Source organism: Salvelinus alpinus, chromosome 13 (assembly GCF_045679555.1).
Source record: "Salvelinus alpinus chromosome 13, SLU_Salpinus.1, whole genome shotgun sequence".
Classification (NCBI taxonomy): Eukaryota; Metazoa; Chordata; class Actinopteri; order Salmoniformes; family Salmonidae; genus Salvelinus; species Salvelinus alpinus.
In genome coordinates this window covers 53311081-53331664 of record NC_092098.1, presented here as the reverse complement: position 1 = coordinate 53331664, position 20584 = coordinate 53311081, and the positions used below count along the sequence as shown (strand labels likewise).

The following is a 20584-nucleotide window of genomic DNA, read 5'->3' as shown; positions in this document are numbered from 1 at the left end:
GGCCTACTGTACTCTGTTTTAGAGCCCAAACACTGGCCTACTGTACTCTGTTTTAGAGCCCAAACACTGGCCTACTGTACTCTGTTTTAGAACCCACACTGGCCTACTGTACTCTGTTTTAGAGCCCAAACACTGGCCTACTGTACTTTGTTTTAGAACCCACACTGGCCTAATGTACTCTGTTTTAGAGCACAAACACTGGCCTACTGTACTTTGTTTTAGAACCCACACTGGCCTAATGTACTCTGTTTTAGAACCCAAACACTTTGCCTACTGTACTCTGTTTTAGAGCCCAAACACTGGCCTACTGTACCCTGTTTTAGAGCCCAAACACTGGCCTACTGTACTCTGTTTTAGAGCACACACACTGGCCTACTATACTCTATATTAGAACCAAAACACTGGCCTAATGTACTCTGTTTTAGAGCCCAAACACTGGCCTACTGTACTCTGTTTTAGAGCCCAAACACTGGCCTACTGTACTCTGTTTTAGAGCCCAAACACTGGCCTACTGTACTCTGTTTTAGAACCCACACTGGCCTACTGTACTCTGTTTTAGAGCCCAAACACTGGCCTACTGTACTTTGTTTTAGAACCCACACTGGCCTAATGTACTCTGTTTTAGAGCACAAACACTGGCCTACTGTACTTTGTTTTAGAACCCACACTGGCCTAATGTACTCTGTTTTAGAACCCAAACACTTTGCCTACTGTACTCTGTTTTAGAGCCCAAACACTGGCCTACTGTACCCTGTTTTAGAGCCCAAACACTGGCCTACTGTACTCTGTTTTAGAGCACACACACTGGCCTACTATACTCTATATTAGAACCAAAACACTGGCCTAATGTACTCTGTTTTAGAGCCCAAACACTGGCCTACTGTACTCTGTTTTAGAGCCCAAACACTGGCCTACTGTACTCTGTTTTAGAGCCCAAACACTTTGCCTACTGTACTCTGTTTTAGAGCCCAAACACTGGCCTACTGTACTCTGTTTTAGAGCCCAAACACTGGCCTACTGTACTCTGTTTTAGAGCCCAAACACTGGCCTACTGTACTCTGTTTTAGAGCCCAAACACTTTGCCTAATGTACTCTGTTTTAGAGTCCAAACACTAGCCTACTGTACTCTGTTTTAGAGCCCAAACACTGGCCTACTGTACTCTGTTTTAGAGCCCAAACACTGGCCTACTGTACTCTGTTTTAGAGCCCAAACACTGGCCTACTGTACTCTGTTTTAGAGCCCAAACACTGGCCTAATGTACTCTGTTTTAGAGCCCAAACACTGGCCTACTGTACTCTGTTTTAGAGCCCAAACACTGGCCTACTGTACTCTGTTTTAGAGCCCAAACACTGGCCTACTGTACTCTGTTTTAGAGCCCAAACACTGGCCTAATGTACTCTGTTTTGGAGCCCAAACACTGGCCTACTGTACTCTGATTTAGAGTCCAAACACTGGCCTACTATACTCTATATTAGAACCAAAACACTGGCCTACTGTACTCTGTTTTAGAGCCCAAACACTGGCCTACTGTACTCTGATTTAGAGTCCAAACACTGGCCTACTGTACTCTGTTATAGAGCCCAAACACTGGCCTACTGTACTCTGATTTAGAGTCCAAACACTGGCCTACTATACTCTATATTAGAACCAAAACACTGGCCTACTGTACTCTGTTTTAGAGCCCAAACACTGGCCTACTGTACTCTGATTTAGAGTCCAAACACTGGCCTACTATACTCTATATTAGAACCAAAACACTGGCCTACTGTACTCTGTTTTGGAGCCCAAACACTTTGCCTACTGTACTCTGTTTTAGACACTGTAGAGGTTAAAGGTCAGCTAGTGACATGACCTTCAGTGAACATCTCCCCATTGCGATGACCATAATAATGTCATCATTGCGATGACCATAATAATGTCATCATTGCGATGACCATAATAATGTCATCATTGCGATGACCATAATAATGTCATCATTGCGATGACCATATTAATGTCATCATTGCGATGACCATATTAATGTCATCATTGCGATGACCATATTAATGTCATCATTGCGATGACCATAATAATGTCATCATTGCGATGACCATAATAATGTCATCATTGCGATGACCATAATAATGTCATCATTGCGATGACCATAACAATGTCATCATTGCGATGACCATAACAATGTCATCATTGCGATGACCATAATAATGTCATCATTGCGATGACCATAGTAATGTCATCATTGCGATGACCATATTAATCATTGTGTAGCCAATGTTATCCAAGGCAGAGAACATTTAGGCCATTGACTGGTATTTTGTAACCTGACGTGCCTTTTCTAATTGCCCCATGAGTTGATAAAAAATAGCTATATGAAATGTAATTGAGTGTATGAAGCCAATATGGGACTTTCAGTCATATGGGCCGTCAGAAACACTTTCATATGGTAAAAGTTGTTTACGTATACTTAAAGGGATAGTGCACCCAAATCCCTTACCCTGTCAGCAGTCTATGGACAAGGTATGACGGTAATCCATGCTTTGTTTTGGTTTTCCTAGCACTGTTTCCAAATGCTAACGTTTTTTTTTAGCATTTGTGGCACAAATCCAATGCAAGTCATGTTACCTGTGTTAGCACTTTTGGCACATCATGTCCAAATCATCTATAGTATATTTAGTTTGTGTATACTGGTAACTGGTGGGGAAACTCAAAGTTAACGTTCTCTGTCCTTACCAGCAGCATTCACAGGAGTTGCATTGTAGAGGTAGCTCATGGTATCTGGCGCCATCTTCTGGCTACAACATGGCATGACTCTGGTTAAGAATAAATAAAAGACCAGCAGAGGGCTTTAAAAAAAAAATAGTTTTATAGAGGTAGAGGTATCCTCCCCTGTTTATTAGACGTTATTCATACTGACAAACTGAATTGGTCCACACACACAGACAGTGTGGTGAAGAAGGCGCAACAGCGCCTCTTAATCCTCAGGAGGCTAAAGAAATTTGGCTTGACACCTAAAACCCTCACAAACTTTTATAGATGCACAATTGAGAGCATCCTTTCGGGCTGTATCACCGCCTGGTACGGAAACTGCTCCGCCCACAACCGCAGGGCTCTCCAGAGGGTGGTGCGGTCTGCCCAACGCACCATCGGAGGCAAACTACCTGCCCTCCAGGACACCTACAGCACCCGATGTCACAGGAAGGCCAAAAAGATCATCAAGGACATCAACCACCCGAGCCATTGCCTGTTCACCCCGCTATCATCCAGAAGGCGAGGTCAGTACAGGTGCATCGAAGCTGGGACCGAGAGGCTGAAAAACAGCTTCTATCTCAAGGCCATCAGACTGTTAAACAGCCATCTCCAGCACATCAGAGGCTGCTGCCTATAGACGTAGATTAGGAATCACTGGCCACGTTAAGGAAATTAAACACAAGCCACTTTAGTAATATCTCTGTATCTTGCATTACTCATCTCATATGTGTAAACTGTACTCTATACTATTCTAAGGTATCTTAGTCACTTTAATTGTGTGTAAATATTGCATCACCCATCTCGTGTGTATATACTGTATCTTAGTCCAATGCCGCTCTGACATATACAGTGGGGAGAACAAGTATTTGATACACTGCCGATTTTGCAGATTTTCCTACTTACAAAGCATGTAGAGGTCTGTAATTTTTATCATAGGTACACTTCAACTGTGAGAGACGGAATCTAAAACAAAAATCCAGAAAATCACATTGTATGATTTTTAAGTAATTCATTTGCATTTTATTGCATGACATAAGTATTTGATCACCTACCAACCAGTAAGAATTCCGGCTCTCACAGACCTGTTAGTTTTTCTTTAAGAAGCCCTCCTGTTCTCCACTCATTAGCTGTATTAACTGCACCTGTTTGAACTCGTTACCTGTATAAAAGACACCTGTCCACACACTCAATCAAACAGACTCCAACCTCTCCACAATGGCCAAGACCAGAGAGCTGTGTAAGGACATCAGGGATAAAATTGTAGACCTGCACAAGGCTGGGATGGGCTACAGGACAATAGGCAAGCAGCTTGGTGAGAAGGCAACAACTGTTGGCGCAATTATTAGAAAATAGAAGAAAATAGAAGAAGTTCAAGATGATGGTCAATCACCCTCGGTCTGGGGCTCCATGCAAGATCTCACCTCGTGGGGCATCAATGATCATGAGGAAGGTGAGGGATCAGCCCAGAACTACACGGCAGGACCTGGTCAATGACCTGAAGAGAGCTGGGACCACAGTCTCAAAGAAAACCATTAGTAACACTCTACGCCGTCATGGATTAAAATCCTGCAGCGCACACAAGGTCCCCCTGCTCAAGCAGGCGCATGTCCAGGCCCGTCTGAAGTTTGCCAATGACCATCTGGATGATCCAGAGGAGGAATGGGAGAAGGTCATGTGGTCTGATGATTCAAAAATAGAGCTTTTTGGTCTAAACTCCACTCGCCGTGTTTGGAGGAAGAAGAAGGATGAGTACAACCCCAAGAACACCATCCCAACCGTGAAGCATGGAGGTGGAAACATCATTCTTTGGGGATGCTTTTCTGCAAAGGGGACAGGACGACTGCACCGTATTGAGGGGAGGATGGATGGGGCCATGTATTGCGAGATCTTAGCCAACAACCTCCTTCCCTCAGTAAGAGCATTGATGATGGGTCGTGGCTGGGTCTTCCAGCATGACAACGACCCGAAACACACAGCCAGGGCAACTAAGGAGTGGCTCCGTAAGAAGTATCTCAAGGTCCTGGAGTGGCCTAGCCAGTCTCCAGACCTGAACCCAATAGAAAATCTTTGGAGGGAGCTGAAAGTCCGTATTGCCCAGCGACAGCCCCGAAACCTGAAGGATCTGGAGAAGGTCTGTATGGAGGAGTGGGCCAAAATCCCTGCTGCAGTGTGTGCAAACCTGGTCAAGAACTACAGGAAACGTATGATCTCTGTAATTGCAAACAAAGGATTCTGTACCAAATATTAAGTTCTGCTTTTCTGATGTATCAAATACTTATGTCATGCAATAAAATGCTAATAAATTACTTAAAAATCATACAATGTGATTTTCGGGATTTTTGTTTTAGATTCCGTGTCTCATAGTTGAAGTGTACCTATGATAAAAATTACAGACCTCTACATGCTTTGTAAGTAGGAAAATATGCAAAATCGGCAGTGTATCAAATACTTGTTCTCCCCACTGTATGTATATACTGCATATATTCTTAATCCATTCCTTACTTAGATGTACGTGTATTTTGGGTATATGTTGTGAAACTGTTAGATATCACTTGTTAGATGTTCCTGCACTGTCGGAGCTAGAAGCACAAGCATTTCACTACACACGCAGTAACATCTGCTAAACACGTGTATGTGACCAATACTTTTTATTTATTTGAGATTCAATATGGAGGTAGAGTGTAGATTCCCCTGTTATACATTATCCATACTGGTTGAGAGTCAATATGAAGGTAGAGTGTAGATTCCCCTGTTATACATTATCCATACTGGTTAAGAGTCAATATGGAGGTAGAGTGTAGATTCCCCTGTTATACATTATCCATACTGGTTGAGAGTCAATATGGAGGTAGAGTGTAGATTCCTCTGGTATACATTATCCATACTGGTTAAGAGTCAATATGGAGGTAGAGTGTAGATTCCCTCTGTTATACATTATCCATACTGGTTGAGAGTCAATATGGAGGTAGAGTGTAGATTCCTGTCAAGTCTACTAACCGCCGGTCCTGGCAACCCATTCTTACGCACACCTGCGTCTCATCATAAGTCACACCTGGACTTCATTACTCCCTGATTACTTACACTTTATAAAGCACTCTTCTGTTATCAGTTATCAAATTAAATCAAATCAAATTTTATTAGTCACGTGCCCTGAATACAACAGGCCCCTAACCAACAATGCAGTTTAAAATACCTATAAGAATAAGAAATAAAAGTACAATTTTGAAGAATTTGAAAAAGTTTCATGACAAAATTTGCCCACGAAGGACCACAGCGCCACCTTCCTGTTCATGTGAGCACAGCACAGCAAGGTGAGTCCAGAAAAGTATTCTGTGCTGCTGCATAAATAATGTAATTTGCCAGGAAGAGAATGTATCCTGTAGCTAAGAAGGTAATATTAAATGTATGTTGTGTAGTAAGCTGTTAGTAGCCCATGTGCCTCACCCTAATAATTTGGTCAATTTTCCCCTCTTAATTTCGCCTACTGTTCTGACTTGGTGGTGCAAATGTAGCCTATAACCTGTTTAGAGAAATGTAATCATTGAATATTGTAAGACTTTTCATTGTCTGTTTATATGCCCCCTTTATTTATCCAACAGCTCTGACTTGGTGTACAGGGTGTAAGAATAGCCCATGTTCTGATTTCTGTCGCTGTACATTTCAAAAGTGCTGAACAAATAGTTATATTGACTACATCCATCTTAGCTCGCTCATTAATATCTTAATCGAAATGTATGGATTGCCTCTTATTCGCTTGTCGTCCCCTTATGCCATAGTTTGTAAATCTCAATTGTCAGTAGAAACCACATTTGTTTAAGAAAGTCAGCCATATCAGCTATGTTTTTTTAAAAGGCAGTGAATGAGGCTGAACTGTTTCTCTGCCAGACAAGGCTCAGCTGATAGCCAGGTGTAGCAGTGGGAAGATGTTGGGACTCTGCTGTTGGGGACTCTGCTGTTGGGGACTCTGCTGTTGGGGACTCTGCTGTTGGATCTCTGCTGTTGGGGACTCTGCTGTTGGATCTCTGCTGTTGGGGACTCTGCTGTTGGATCTCTGCTGTTGGGTCTCTGCTGTTGGGGACAGCTGTATGTAGGCTTAACAGTTTGTGTATCACAGTTTGGCACCGTTATAGTGCAATGAATGTTTAGTGTTGTGTTGTGTAGTGGCTTTGCTGGCATGCTTCCACAATTGTTTTGTTTGTTTGTCCCACCAAGTCTCACATGCTAAAATCGTCACCGGTCTCGGTCTCGTCACCGGTCACGTCACCGGTCACACCTGGACTTCATTACTCCCTGATTACTTACCCTTTATAGAGCACTCTTCTGTTATCAGTTATCAGGTAGTATTGGTTATGTTTCCTCGTCAGACGTTTCTCTTGTTTTGTATCGTTCAATGTTTGTTTATTATTAAACTCACTAACTGCACCTGCTTCCTGTCTCCCTACGTCGACATTACACCTCCCCTGTTTATCAGACATTATCCATACCGGTTGAGAGTTAATCAGACAATACAAGAAACTGGCTTTAAAAAAAAGAAATTTGATTTACTATTTGTTATGATACTATAAAATCCATATAAATGCTATTTTCAGAAGGTCAAGTGTCTTCTCCATCATATCCATTGAGAATAGTAATATCTAACAAGCCAGAGCAATGAGACCACTCAGTAGACAATGCAAGTCATATTGTAAATGTTATAACCCTGAATTAACATGTTATAACCCTGAATTAACATGTTATAACCCTGAATTAACATGTTATAACATGTTATAACCTTGAATTAACATGTTATAACATGTTATAACCCTGAATTAACATGTTATAACCCTGAATTAACATGTTATATCTCTGAATTAACATGTTATAACCCTGAATTAACATCTTATAACCCTGAATTAACATGTTATAACCCTGAATTAACATGTTATAACATGTTATAACCCTGAATTAACATGTTATAACCCTGAATTAACATGTTATAACCCTGAATTAACATGTTATAACCCTGAATTAACATGTTATAACCTAACCCCTCATCTATTGAGGACAGGAGGAAGGTTTTTCTTCCAGCCCTGTCCCCAGCACCCCAGGATGGCTGTCCTACTTATAACATGTTATAACCTTATAACCCCCAGTGTGCGGTATCTCATCTAGTGATAACAGCCACAATGTTGGGTTTACGCGGTTCTGTCCGGCTGTTCCCCCAGCGCTGTCTCCAGCGCCCCAGGATGGTTCTGATCTCTTTGGTCCTGAAACAGTAGATGAATGGGTTGGCCACCGGGGGGAACAGGCTGTAGAATAGAAGACCAGGCTTCAGAACAAGTTGACTTTGTCAGTTGTCACGGAAATACAAATATTTTTACTTTATCCAACCCCCCCCCCCCCCAGAAACACACACACGCCCCTGGAGCAGGTTTATTGTCCATTTTGATTCTAACGGAAATTAGGGAAATTAGTATTCTGCCTTTTCCCCATCCCTAGACACCTGGTGCACCTCTCTAATCTGTGGTCTACCTACCTACAGATGAGGCTGAGGCCGACGCGGAAGTCAGGGGTGATTGTCAGGTTGGGCATGTAGGGCGTGGAGTAGACTATGAAGCGGGGGATGTAGTAGATAAGAATGAGACATCCCTGAGTACCACAGGTAGAGAAGGTTTTCCGCCTGCCCTGGGTTAGAGAGGAGAAAGTTGGAGAAAATCGCTCAGTGAGTCAGGGTTAGGGTCAGGGTCAGGGTTAGGGTCAGGGTTAGGGTTAGCGGTAGGGTTAGGGGTTAGGGGATAGGGTTAGGAAAGAGTAGTTGGAATTAGGGACACAGGCAAGACAAGACCCCCACCCCCTCCCCTCCACCCCATCCAGCCCCCACCTTCCACACACCCTGTCTCTCACCTGTGCGTTGGCCATGCGCATCACGGTGACGATGATGCTGACGTAGGAGAAGATGATAAGGGAGAGAGGGACGAGGAGGACAAACATGGCCAGCCCATAGGAGCTATCATTGATCGCTACCATGTTGGAACAGGACAGCCTAGTCAGTGCTATAGCATCACAGTAGGCATGGAGGATACGGTTGGGACCACAGAATGCCACTTTCTGAGAGAGGGAAGGGGGAGAGGACGGTATGGGGGAGAGAAGAAGAGGGAGAGAGAGAGGGAAGGGGGAGAGGGGGAGAGAAGAAGAGGGAGAGAAAGAGGGAAGGGGGAGAGGAAGGTATGGGGGAGAGAAGAAGAGGGAGAGAGAGAGGGATGGGGAGAGGGGGAGAGAAGAAAAGGGAGAGAAAGAAGGAAGGGGGAGAGGAAGGTATGGGGGAGAGAAGAAGAGGGAGAGAAAGAGGGAAGGGGGAGAGGAAGGTATGGGGGAGAGAAGAAGAGGGAGAGAGAGAGGGAAGGGGGAGAGGGGGAGAGAAGAAGAGGGAGAGAGAGAGGGATGGGGAGAGGGGGAGAGAAGAAGAGGGAGAGAGAGAGGGAAGGGGGAGAGGAAGGTATGGGGAGAGAAGAAGAGGGAGAGAGAGAGGGATGGGGAGAGGAAGGTATGGGGGAGAGAAGAAGAGGGAGAGAAAGAGGGAAGGGGGAGAGGAAGGTATGGGGGAGAGAAGAAGAGGGAGAGAAAGAGGGAAGGGGGAGAGGAAGGTATGGGGGAGAGAAGAAGAGGGAGAGAGAGAGGGATGGGGAGAGGACCAAAAAAACAAACAAAGTCATTGTCAATGTCAACCCAGAGCCCAGATCCCAAAGAGTCCCGTAGATTCTAAAGATCAGGTAGGGTTCTTTCTGGGAGGTGAAGCTTGGAGAAGTTTAGAGCAGATATGGTGTCATTCCCAATCAATAAGATTAATTTATAGGCCTTTTTTACACCAGCAATGTCCATTAAAAGACTAACATAGATCACAACGAGCAAACAGAATCGTAGTGTCAAGGAAGTGGGTTAAGTTTCCGGTCACAACTTGTAGACTTGTTTACGTGCCGCGTTGCAGTTTGTTGTTAACCTTAGTTTGCTGCCTGCCAACTTTACGGTTTTTATGTTTTATGTTTTATTTTTTTCCTCGCTCAACTTTTTTCATTCAACTTTTTCACCCCGGACACTTTATCTGGACGTGGTTCGTCAGGACCTCCACCAGCCGAAGCTAAGTAGTAACATTAACATGATGTCTTCTAATTGCAGTCGCTGTTCTCATAATATACAGGAGAACGATCGCCTCATGGCGAGGATAGCTGTGCTGCAAGCCCAGCTTCAGACGCAATCGTTAGGCAAGGGTAATTTCAGTGTAGGAAAGGGTGAAACAGCGTCTGTGCCACCAGTAAGTACAGATAGTAACGTTAGTATAAATCCCCTCGCACAGTCCCCGCAGCCGGACAACTTTCTCATGGCTTCTGGAGGGAAATGCTGTAGGAATGCTCAACCGGTGTCGCTCATTCAGCCGACAGAAACTTTCAACCGGTTTTCCCCATTAAGCAGCGAGTCGGAGTCAGAGGCCAAGCCTTCTCTTGTCTCTACTCCTCCCGTTACGGGGTCTGAGACGCCGAAGGCTCTCACCATTAGCTCTGACAAATTGAAAACCCTAGTCATTGGCGACTCCATTACCCGCAGTATTAGACTTAAAACGAATCATCCAGCGATCATACAATGTTTACCAGGGGGCAGGGCTACCGACGTTAAGGCTAATCTGAAGATGGTGCTGGCTAAAGCTAAATCTGGCGAGTGTAGAGAGTATAGAGATATTGTTATCCACGTCGGCATCAACGATGTTAGGATGAAACAGTCAGAGGTCACCAAGCTCAACATAGCTTCAGCGTGTAAATCAGCTAGAAAGTTGTGTCGGCATCGAGTAATTGTCTCTGTCCCCCTCCCAGTTAGGGGGAGTGATGAGCTCTACAGCAGAGTCTCACAACTCAATCGCTGGTTGAAAACTGTTTTCTGCCCCTCCCAAAAGATAGAATTGGTAGATAATTGGCCCTCTTTCTGGGACTCACCAACAAACAGGACCAAGCCTGCTGAGGAGTGACAGACTCCATCCTAGCTAGAGGGGTGCTCTCATCTTATCTACGAACATAGACAGGGCTCTAACTCCCCTAGCTCCACAATGAGATAGGGTGCAGGCCAGGCAGCAGGCTGACTGAAACATGGCTTAAGCCTGATGAATTTACTGTGTTAAATGAGGCCTCTCCTCCTGGTTACACTAGTGACCATATCCCCCGCGCATCCCGCAATGGCGGACGTGTTGCTAACATTTACGATAGCAAATGTCAATTTACAAAGAAAAACGACTGTGTTTTCGTCTTTTGAGCTTCTAGTCATGAAATCTATGCAGCCTACTCAAACACTGTTTATAGCTACTGTTTACTGGCCTCCTGGGCCGTATTTGTCCCGTGGAATAAATGTTGTGGATCTGAACGTTTTTCCTCATAATCCTGGACTATCGGACCACCATTTTATTTACGTTTGCAATCGCAACAAATAATCTGCTCAGACCCCAACCAAGGATCATCAAAAGCCGTGTTATAAATTCTCAGACAACCCAAAGATTCCTAGATACCCTTCCAGACTCCCTCCGCCTACCCAAGGACGTCAGAGGACAACAATCGGTTAACCACCTAACTGAGGAACTCAATTTAACCTTGCTCAATACCCTATATGCAGTCTCACCCCTAAAAACAAAAAACATTTGTCATAAGAAACTAGCTCCCTGGTATACAGAAAATACCCGAGCTCTGAAGCAAGCTTCCAGAAAATTGGAACAGAAATGGCGCCACACCAAACTGGAAGTCTTCCGACTAGCTTGGAAAGACAGTACCGTGCAGTATCGAAGAGCCCTCACTGCTGCTCGATCATCCTATTTTTCCAACTTAATTGAGGAAAATAAGAACAATCTAAAATGTATTTTTGATACTGTGGCAAAGGTAACTAAAAATCAGCATTCCCCAAGAGAGGATGGCTTTCACTTCAGCAGTGATAAATTTATGAACTTCTTTGAGGAAAAAGATCATGATCATTAGACAGCAAATTACGGACTCCTCTTTAAATCTGCGTATTTCTCCAAAGCTCAGTTGTCCTGAGTCTGCACAACACTGCCAGGACCTAGGATCAAGAGAGACACTCAAGTGTTTTAGTACTATATCTCTTGACACAATGATGAAAATAATCATGGCCTCTAAACCTTCAAGCTGCATATTGGGCCCTATTCCAACTAAACTACTGAAAGAGCTGCTTCCTGTGCTTGGCCCTCCTATGTTGAACATAATAAACGGCTCTCTATCCACCGGATGTGTACCAAACTCACTAAAAGTGGCAGTAATAAAGCCTCTCTTGAAAAAGCCAAACCTTGACCCAGAAAATATTAAAAAACTATCGGCCTAAATCATATCTCCAATTCCTCTCAGACATTATTTTTTAAAGCTGTTGCGCAGGAACTCACTGCCTTCCTGAAGACTAACAATGTATACAAAACGCTTCAGTCTGGTTCTAGACCCCACGCACTGAGACTGCACTTGTGAAGGTAGCTCCGTTTAATGGTGTCAGATCGAGGCTCTGCACCATCATTGTACAGTCATCTAAAAAAAAAATGTGAAGGACCTCGGCGTTACTCTGGACCCTGATCTCTCTTTTAACAAACATATCAAGACTGTTTCAAGGACAGCTTTTTTCCATCTACGTAACATTGCAAAAATAAGTAACATCCTGTCCGAAAATTATGCAGAAGAATTCATCCCAGCTTTTGTTACTTCTAGGTTAGACTACTGCAATGCTCTACTTTCAGGCTACCTGGATAAAGCACTAAATAAACTTCAATTAGTGCTAAATACGGCTGCTAGAATCTTGACTAGAACCAAAAATGTGATCACATTACTCCAGTGCTTGCCTCTCTACACTGGCTTCCTGTTAAGGCTAGGGATGATTTCAAGGTTTTACTGCTAACCTACAAAGCATTACATGGGCTTGCTCCTACCTATCTTTCTGATTTGGTCCTGCCATACATACCTATACGTACGCTACGGTCACAAGACGCAGGCCTCCTTATTGTCCATATAATTTCTAAGCAAACAGCTGGAGGCAGGGCTTTCTCCTATAGAGCTCCAATTATATGGAATGGTCTGCCTTCCCATTTGAGAGATGCAGACTCGGTCTCGACCTTTAAGTCTTTACTGAAGACTCATCTCTTCAGTAGGTCCTATGATTCAGTGTAGTCTGGCCCAGGAGTGTGAAGGTGAACGGAAAGGCTCTGGAGCAACGAATGGTCCCGCCCTTGCTGTCTCTGCCTGGCCGGTTCCCCTCTCTCCACTGGGATTCTCTGCCTCTAACCCTATTACAGGGGCTGAGTCACTGGCTTACTGGTGCTCTTCCATGCCGTCCCTAGGAGGAGTGAGTCACTTGAGTGGGTTGAGTCACTGATGTGATCTTCCTGTCCGGGTTGGCGCTCCCTTCGGGTTCGTGCCGTGGGGGAGATCTTTGTGGGCTATACTCGGCCTTGTCTCAGGATGGTAAGTTGGTGGTTGAAGGTATCCCTCTTGTGGTGTGGGGGCTGTGCCTTGGCAAAGTGGGTGGGGTTATATCCTGCCTGTTTGGCCCTGTCCGGGGGTATCGTCGGACGGGGCCACAGTGTCTCCTGAACCCTCCTGTCTCAGCCTCCAGTATTTATGCTGCAATAGTTTATGTTTCGGGGGGATAGGGTCAATCTGTTAAATCTGGAGTCTTATCCTGTCTTATCCGGTGTCCTGTGTGAATTTAAGTAAGCTCTCTCTAATTATCTCTCTCTCTCTCTTTTTCTCTTTCTCTCTCAGAGGAGGACCTGAGCCCTAGGACCATGCCTCAGGAGCATCTGGCCTGATGACTCCTTGCTGTCCCCAGTCCACCTGGCCGTGCTGCTGCTCCAGTTTCAACTGTTCTGCCTGCGGCTATGGAACCCTGACCTGTTCACCAGACGTGCTACCTGTCCAAGACCTGCAGTTTTCAACTCTCTAGAGACAGCAGGAGCGGTAGAGATACTCTAAATGATCGGCTATGAAAAGCCAACTGACATTTACTCCTGAGGTGCTGACCTGAGGTGTTGCACTCTCGACATCCACTGTGATTATTATTATTTGACCCTGCTGGTCATCTATGAACATTTGAACATCTTGACCATGTTCTGTTATAATCTCCACCCGGCACAGCCAGAAGAGGACTGGCCACCCCTCATAGCCTGGTTCCTCTCTAGGTTTCTTCCTAGGTTCTGGCCTTTCTTGGGAGTTTTTCCTAGCCACCGTGCTTCTACACCTGCATTGCTTGCTGTTTGGGGTTTTAGGCTGGGTTTCTGTACAGCACTTTGAGATATCAGCTGATGTAAGAAGGGTTTTATAAATACATTTAAATGATTGATTGATTGATTGAAGGAACAACTCCCTAGGAGGTGGACAATTTGAGAGGAACCCGACTTAAAGGCTCATTGGTCCATCCTCCCCTGTGATGCATCGATGAGGCAGAGTCCATTTGGTGTTGTGATTCTGAACAGAGATTTAGCAACAATAAAACTAGGTCTTGTTTTGAGGTGTTTTGACTGATGCTACGTCCATGCTAGCGTGGCTGAAATTCGCTAGCTAGCTATCCAAAAAACTGTAGCGATGTATTTGAGAGACGACAATTGTTAATTTATGTGCAATTAATTTGGAGACTAAATATAGTTTCTCCAGTAGTGGCACACATGCTAAACAACCAAGACATCTATATCGTGACAGTACCCTGCTGAAGTCTACGGTGACGATGCCAGGTGCCACTTGGGCCGATATCCAGGAAAAGACTGTTAGACCACTCATAGTCCGGTTGGTCATCAACATAGGATATCTGGAGAGGAGAGAGCAGGGGGTGGAGGGAGAGAGATGGGGAAGAGGAATGTATGGGGGAGAGAAGGAGAGGGAGAGGGAGAGAGATGGGGAGAGAGAGAGAGGGGGAGGGATGGGGGAGAGAAGGAGAGGGAGAGAGAGGGGGAGAGAAGGAGAGGGCGAGAGAGAGAGAGAGAGAGGGATGTGGAGTTGGGGAGAGGGGGAGAAAAGAAGATGGAGAGAGAGATGGGAAAGAGGAAGGTATGGGAGAGAAGAAGAGGGAGAGAGAGAGGGATGTGGAGTTGGGGAGAGAAGAAGATGGAAAGAGAGAGCGAGAGAGGGGGATGGGGAGAGGGGGAGAGAAGAAGAGGGAGAGAAAGAGGGAAGGGGGAGAGGGGGAGAGAAGAAGAGGGAGAGAGAGAGAGAGGGATAGGGGGAGAGAAGAAGAGGGAGAGAAAGAGGGAAGGGGGAGAGGGGGAGAGAAGAAGAGGGAGAGAGACAGAGAGAGAGAGAGAGAGAGAGAGGGAGAGGGGGCGAGAAGAAGGGGGAGAGAGAGAGAGAGAGAAAGAGGGAAGGGGGAGAGAAGAAGAGGGAGAGAAAGAGGGAAGGGGGAGAGGACCAAAAAAAAATAATGAATTCTCCTGACACACTTGTATGTATTTTTCATCAATGACATCATAATGCATTTTAATTAGATATTGTTGTTGTTGTTACCTGATAGCCAGGTACCGGACCATAGCCATGGTTATCATGATGAGAGGGTTAAGGTTAGGTGTAGGGGGAATAGGGGATACCTAGTCAGTTGTACAACTGAATGCCTTCAACTGAAATGTGTCTTCTGCATTTAACCCAACCTCTCTGAATCAGAGAGGTGAGGGGTGCTGAATTTATATAGATCTATGTTACCTGAGAGGGTGACAGATAGCCAGGTACCGGTCCATAGCCATGGTCATCATAATGAGAGAGTTGAGCGTTCCAAAATAGTGGATCATTTGTTCCTGGAACATACAGGTATGAAAGGAGATCCTCCCGTCGTCCCTCCACCACCGAGCTATCAGATTGGGAAGGGCCACTGTGGCAAAACCTGGAGAGGAAGGGGGAGGAGAGGTGGGAAGGGTGGAGGAGAGGTGGGAACCGGAGAGGAGGGGGAAGAGAGGTGGGAAGGGGAGAGGAGGGGGGAGGAGAGATGGGAAGGGTGGAGGAGAGGTGGGGGGAGGAGAGGTGGGAAGGGGAGTGGAATGGGGAGGAGAGGTGGGAAGGGGAGAGGAGAGGAGGGAGGAGGAGAGGTGGGAAGGGAGGAGGAGGGGGGAGGAGAGGTGGGAAGTAGAGGTGGAAAGGGTAGAGGAGGGGGAAGGAGAGTGGGGAAGGGGAGAGGAGGGGGAGGAGAGTTGGGAAGGGGAGAGGAATGGGGAGGAGAGGTGGGAAGGGGAGAAGAGGGGAGAAGAGGAGAGGCGGGAAGGGTTGGGGTGGGGTAGGAGAGGTGGGAAGGGGAGAGGAGGACAGGTGGAAAGGGTAGAGGGGGAAGGAGAGGTGGGAAGGGGAGAGGAGAGGGAGGAGAGTTGGGAAGGGGAGCGGTGGGGGGAGGAGAGGCGGGAAGGGGAGAGGAGGGAGGAGGAGAGGCGGGAAGGGGAGAGGAGGGAGGAGGAGAGGCGGGAAGGGGAGCGGTGGGGGGAGGAGAGGCGGGAAGGGGAGCGGTGGGGGGAGGAGAGGCGGGAAGGGGAGAGGAGGGAGGAAGAGAGGCGGGAAGGGGTGGGGTGGGGGAGGAGAGGCGGGAAGGGGAGCGGTGGGGGGAGGAGAGGCGGGAAGGGGAGAGGAGGGAGGAGGAGAGGCGGGAAGGGGTGGGGTGGGGGAGGAGAGGCGGGAAGGGGAGCGGTGGGGGGAGGAGAGGCGGGAAGGGGAGAGGAGGGAGTAGGAGAGGCGGGATGGGGAGAAGAGAGGAGGGGGTGGAGAGGCGGGAAGGTGAGAGGAGTAGGAGGAGAGGCGGAGGGAGGGTTGGGAGGGTGGAGGAGACCACGTTAGACTATTGAGACACAGCCAGGTAGGGAAGGAGACCATGTTAGACTATTGAGACACAGCCAGGTAGGGAAGGAGACCACGTTAGACTATTGAGACACAGCCAGGTAGGGAAGGAGACCACGTTAGACTATTGAGACACAGCCAGGTAGGGAAGGAGACCACGTTAGACTATTGAGACACAGCCAGGTAGGGAAGGAGACCACGTTAGACTATTGAGACACAGCCAGGTAGGGAAGGAGACCACGTTAGACTATTGAGACACAGCCAGGTAGGGAAGGAGACCATGTAGACTATTGAGACACAGCCAGGTAGGGAAGGAGACCACGTTAGACTATTGAGACACAGCCAGGTAGGGAAGGAGACCACGTTAGACTATTGAGACACAGCCAGGTAGGGAAGGAGACCACGTTAGACTATTGAGACACAGCCAGGTAGTGAAGGAGACCACGTTAGACTATTGAGACACAGCCAGGTAGGGAAGGAGACCACGTTAGACTATTGAGACACAGCCAGGTAGGGAAGGAGACCACGTTAGACTATTGAGACAGAGCCAGGTAGGGAAGGAGACCACGTTAGACTATTGATACCCAGCCAGGTAGGGAAGGAGACCACGTTAGACTATTGAGACACAGCCAGGTAGGGAACGAGACCACGTTAGACTATTGAGACACAGCCAGGTAGGGAAGGAGACCACATTAGACTATTGAGACCCAGCCAGGTAGGGAAGGAGACCATCCCGTCGTCCCACCAGTATCGGGCTATCAATATGGAAACACTCCTCCTGTGGAAACACTCTGGACCCCCAGTTGTAGCCACTGACTCTAAGAGGGAAATTAGACACAGCGACCCTGTTATAATTCTCATAACCTTCATTGGATGGAAGTAATCACTGATTAATAACGACAGATGTGTACATGACTGTGATGTCAGAGAGGGACTCTCCACGTGATTAAAGGAGGGAGGTGTTTGGCACACATTTTGACAGCACACTCTTTGTCTCATGAGCTCTCCTCTCTCTCATTGATGTCTGTGCTCAGCGAGACACATTTAAACTCCCTCCGCAGTCTCACTGGGGAAGGAAGGAGTAAGAGAGAGTCCACATTTATAAAGAACAGACATTCTAACATGACTCCTATATCTGACAGTACTAGGCTGAGTATATTACCTATATCTGACAGTACTAGGCTGAGTATATTACCTATATCTAACAGAGCCAGGCTGAGTATATTACCTATATCAAACAGTACTAGGCTGAGTATATTACCTATATCTGACAGTACTAGGCTGAGTATATTACCTATATCTGACAGTACCAGGCTGAGTATATTACCTATATCTGACAGAGCCAGGCTGAGTATATTACCTATATCTGACAGAGCCAGGCTGAGTATATTACCTATATCTGACAGAGCCAGGCTGAGCATCTTACCTATATCTGACAGAGCCAGGCTGAGTATATTACCTATATCTGACAGAGCCAGGCTGAGCATATTACCTATATCTGACAGAGCCAGGCTGAGCATCGTACCTATATCTGACAGAGCCAGGCTGAGTATCTGACAGTACTAGGCTGAGCATATTACCTATATCTGACAGAGCCAGGCTGAGCATCTTACCTATATCTGACAGAGCCAGGCTGAGCATCTTACCTATGTCTGACACAGCCAGGCTGAGTATATTACCTATATCTGACAGAGCCAGGCTGAGCATATTACCTATATCTGACAGAGCCAGGCTGAGCATCTTACCTATATCTGACAGAGCCAGGCTGAGCATATTACCTATATCTGACAGTAGTAGGCTGAGTATATTACCTATATCTGACAGAGCCAGGCTGAGTATCTGACAGAGCCAGGCTGAGTATATTACCTATATCTGACAGTACTAGGCTGAGTATATTACCTATATTTGACAGAGCCAGGCTGAGTATATTACCTATATCTAACAGAGCCAGGCTGAGCATCTTACCTATATCTGACAGAGCCAGGCTGAGTATCTGACAGAGCCAGGCTGAGTATATTACCTATATCTGACAGAGCCAGGCTGAGTATCTGACAGAGCCAGGCTGAGTATATTACCTATATCTGACAGAGCCAGGCTGAGTATATTACCTATATCTGACAGAGCCAAGCTGAGCATCTTACCTATATCTGACAGAGCCAGGCTGAGTATATTACCTATATCTGACAGAGCCAGGCTGAGTATATTACCTATATCTGACAGAGCCAGGCTGAGCATCTTACCTATATCTGACAGAGCCAGGCTGAGTATATTACCTATATCTGACAGAGCCAGGCTGAGTATCTGACAGAGCCAGGCTGAGTATCTGACAGAGCCAGGCTGAGTATATTACCTATATCTGACAGAGCCAGGCTGAGCATCTTACCTATATCTGACAGTGCCAGGCTGAGTATATTACCTATATCTGACAGAGCCAGGCTGAGTATCTGACAGAGCCAGGCTGAGTATATTACCTATATCTGACAGAGCCAGGCTGAGTATCTGACAGAGCCAGGCTGAGTATATTACCTATATCTGACAGAGCCAGGCTGAGTATCTTACCTATATCTGACAGAGCCAGGCTGAGTATATTACCTATATCTGACAGTGCCAGGCTGAGTATATTACCTATATCTGACAGAGCCAGGCTGAGTATCTGACAGAGCCAGGCTGAGTATATTACCTATATCTGACAGAGCCAGGCTGAGCATATTACCTATATCTGACAGAGCCAGGCTGAGCATCTTACCTATATCTGACAGAGCCAGGCTGAGCATCTTACCTATATCTGACAGAGCCAGGCTGAGTATCTTACCTATATCTGACAGAGCCAGGCTGAGCATCTTACCTATATCTGACAGAGCCAGGCTGAGCATCTTACCTATATCTGACAGAGCCAGGCTGAGTATCTTACCTATATCTGACAGAGCCAGGCTGAGCATCTTACCTATATCTGACAGAGCCAGGCTGAGTATCTGACAGAGCCAGGCTCAGTATCTTACCTATATCTGACAGTGCCAGGCTGAGCATGATGATGTACATGGGTTTCTGCAGGCTGCGCTCCAGGGCAAACATCACCACCAGCAGGAAGTTCCCCACCACCGTGATCAAATAGACACAGAAGAAGAACCAGGCCACCAGCTGGAAGAAGGATGGATGGAGCCCCGGGAAGCCCACGATCACAAACTCTGACACACGCGTGTAGTTCTCATTCACCTCAAACATACTGTCCTGGGGAAGGTAGGGGGAGGGATGGGAGATGGGGAGAGACAGAATCAGAGAGAAAGCTTCTCATACATGAAGATAGACAGAGACACTAAAGCCTGTCCTGAAATGGTTAACTACTCAATTAAAATCGTTTCAGCTGCAGGAGAGAGTGAGAGAGGGAGAGAGGGAGAGAGGGAAAGAGTGAGAGAGGGAAAGAGTGAGAGAGGGAAAGAGGGAAAGAGGGAAAGAGGGAAAGAGGGAGAGATGGAGAGAGGGAGAGAGGGAAAGAGGGAAAGAGGGAGAGAGGGAGAGAGGGAGAGAGGGAGAGAGGGAAAGAGGGAAAGAGGGAAAGAGGGAAAGAGGGAGAGATGGAGAGAGGGAGAGAGGGAAAGAGGGAAAGAGGGAAAGAGGGAGAGAGGGAGAGAGGGAGAGAGGGAGAGAGGGAGAGAGGGAAAGAGGGAAAGAGGGAAAGAGGGAGAGAGGGAGAGAGTGAGAGAGGGAGATGTTGAAGACCCTGACCCTTTCCATTCTTACCCCCTCATGTAACATACATGAAGTGACACAATTTTAAAGAGACAGCCTACATCTCTCCATCCTTACCTCCCTCCCAACCACAGCCCCCAGAGGTGTGTGGCGTGTCCCGCTCTGTACCTCCCAGCCTTATACCCAGCGTGCCCGTTTGACAGGACAGCAAACATCCAATCAAAAACCTGCCCTCTGCTGATGTCACTGTCGTCACTCCACTCATGTCCGTCACAGATAATTTCATCCCTGGCCATCCCTCTCTAGGGCTGTGCCCAAGTCTTCTCTGTCTAAACAGCAGCAGTGGGAT

General features: G+C 46.5%; 1 protein-coding gene across 1 annotated transcript; it reads right to left on the bottom strand.

Moving 5' to 3' along the window:
• Positions 1-6638: 6638 nt before the first annotated feature.
• On the bottom strand, positions 6639-19770 carry LOC139536750 (olfactory receptor 10A4-like). The gene is made up of 7 exons (XM_071337344.1): positions 19548-19770; positions 15436-15613; positions 14449-14551; positions 8630-8833; positions 8262-8410; positions 7925-8034; positions 6639-6814 (listed from the first exon to the last, which is right to left on the bottom strand). Exons 1-7 carry the CDS (start codon positions 19768-19770, stop codon positions 6639-6641), a joined length of 1143 nt encoding a protein of 380 aa, XP_071193445.1.
• Positions 19771-20584: the final 814 nt, after the last annotated feature.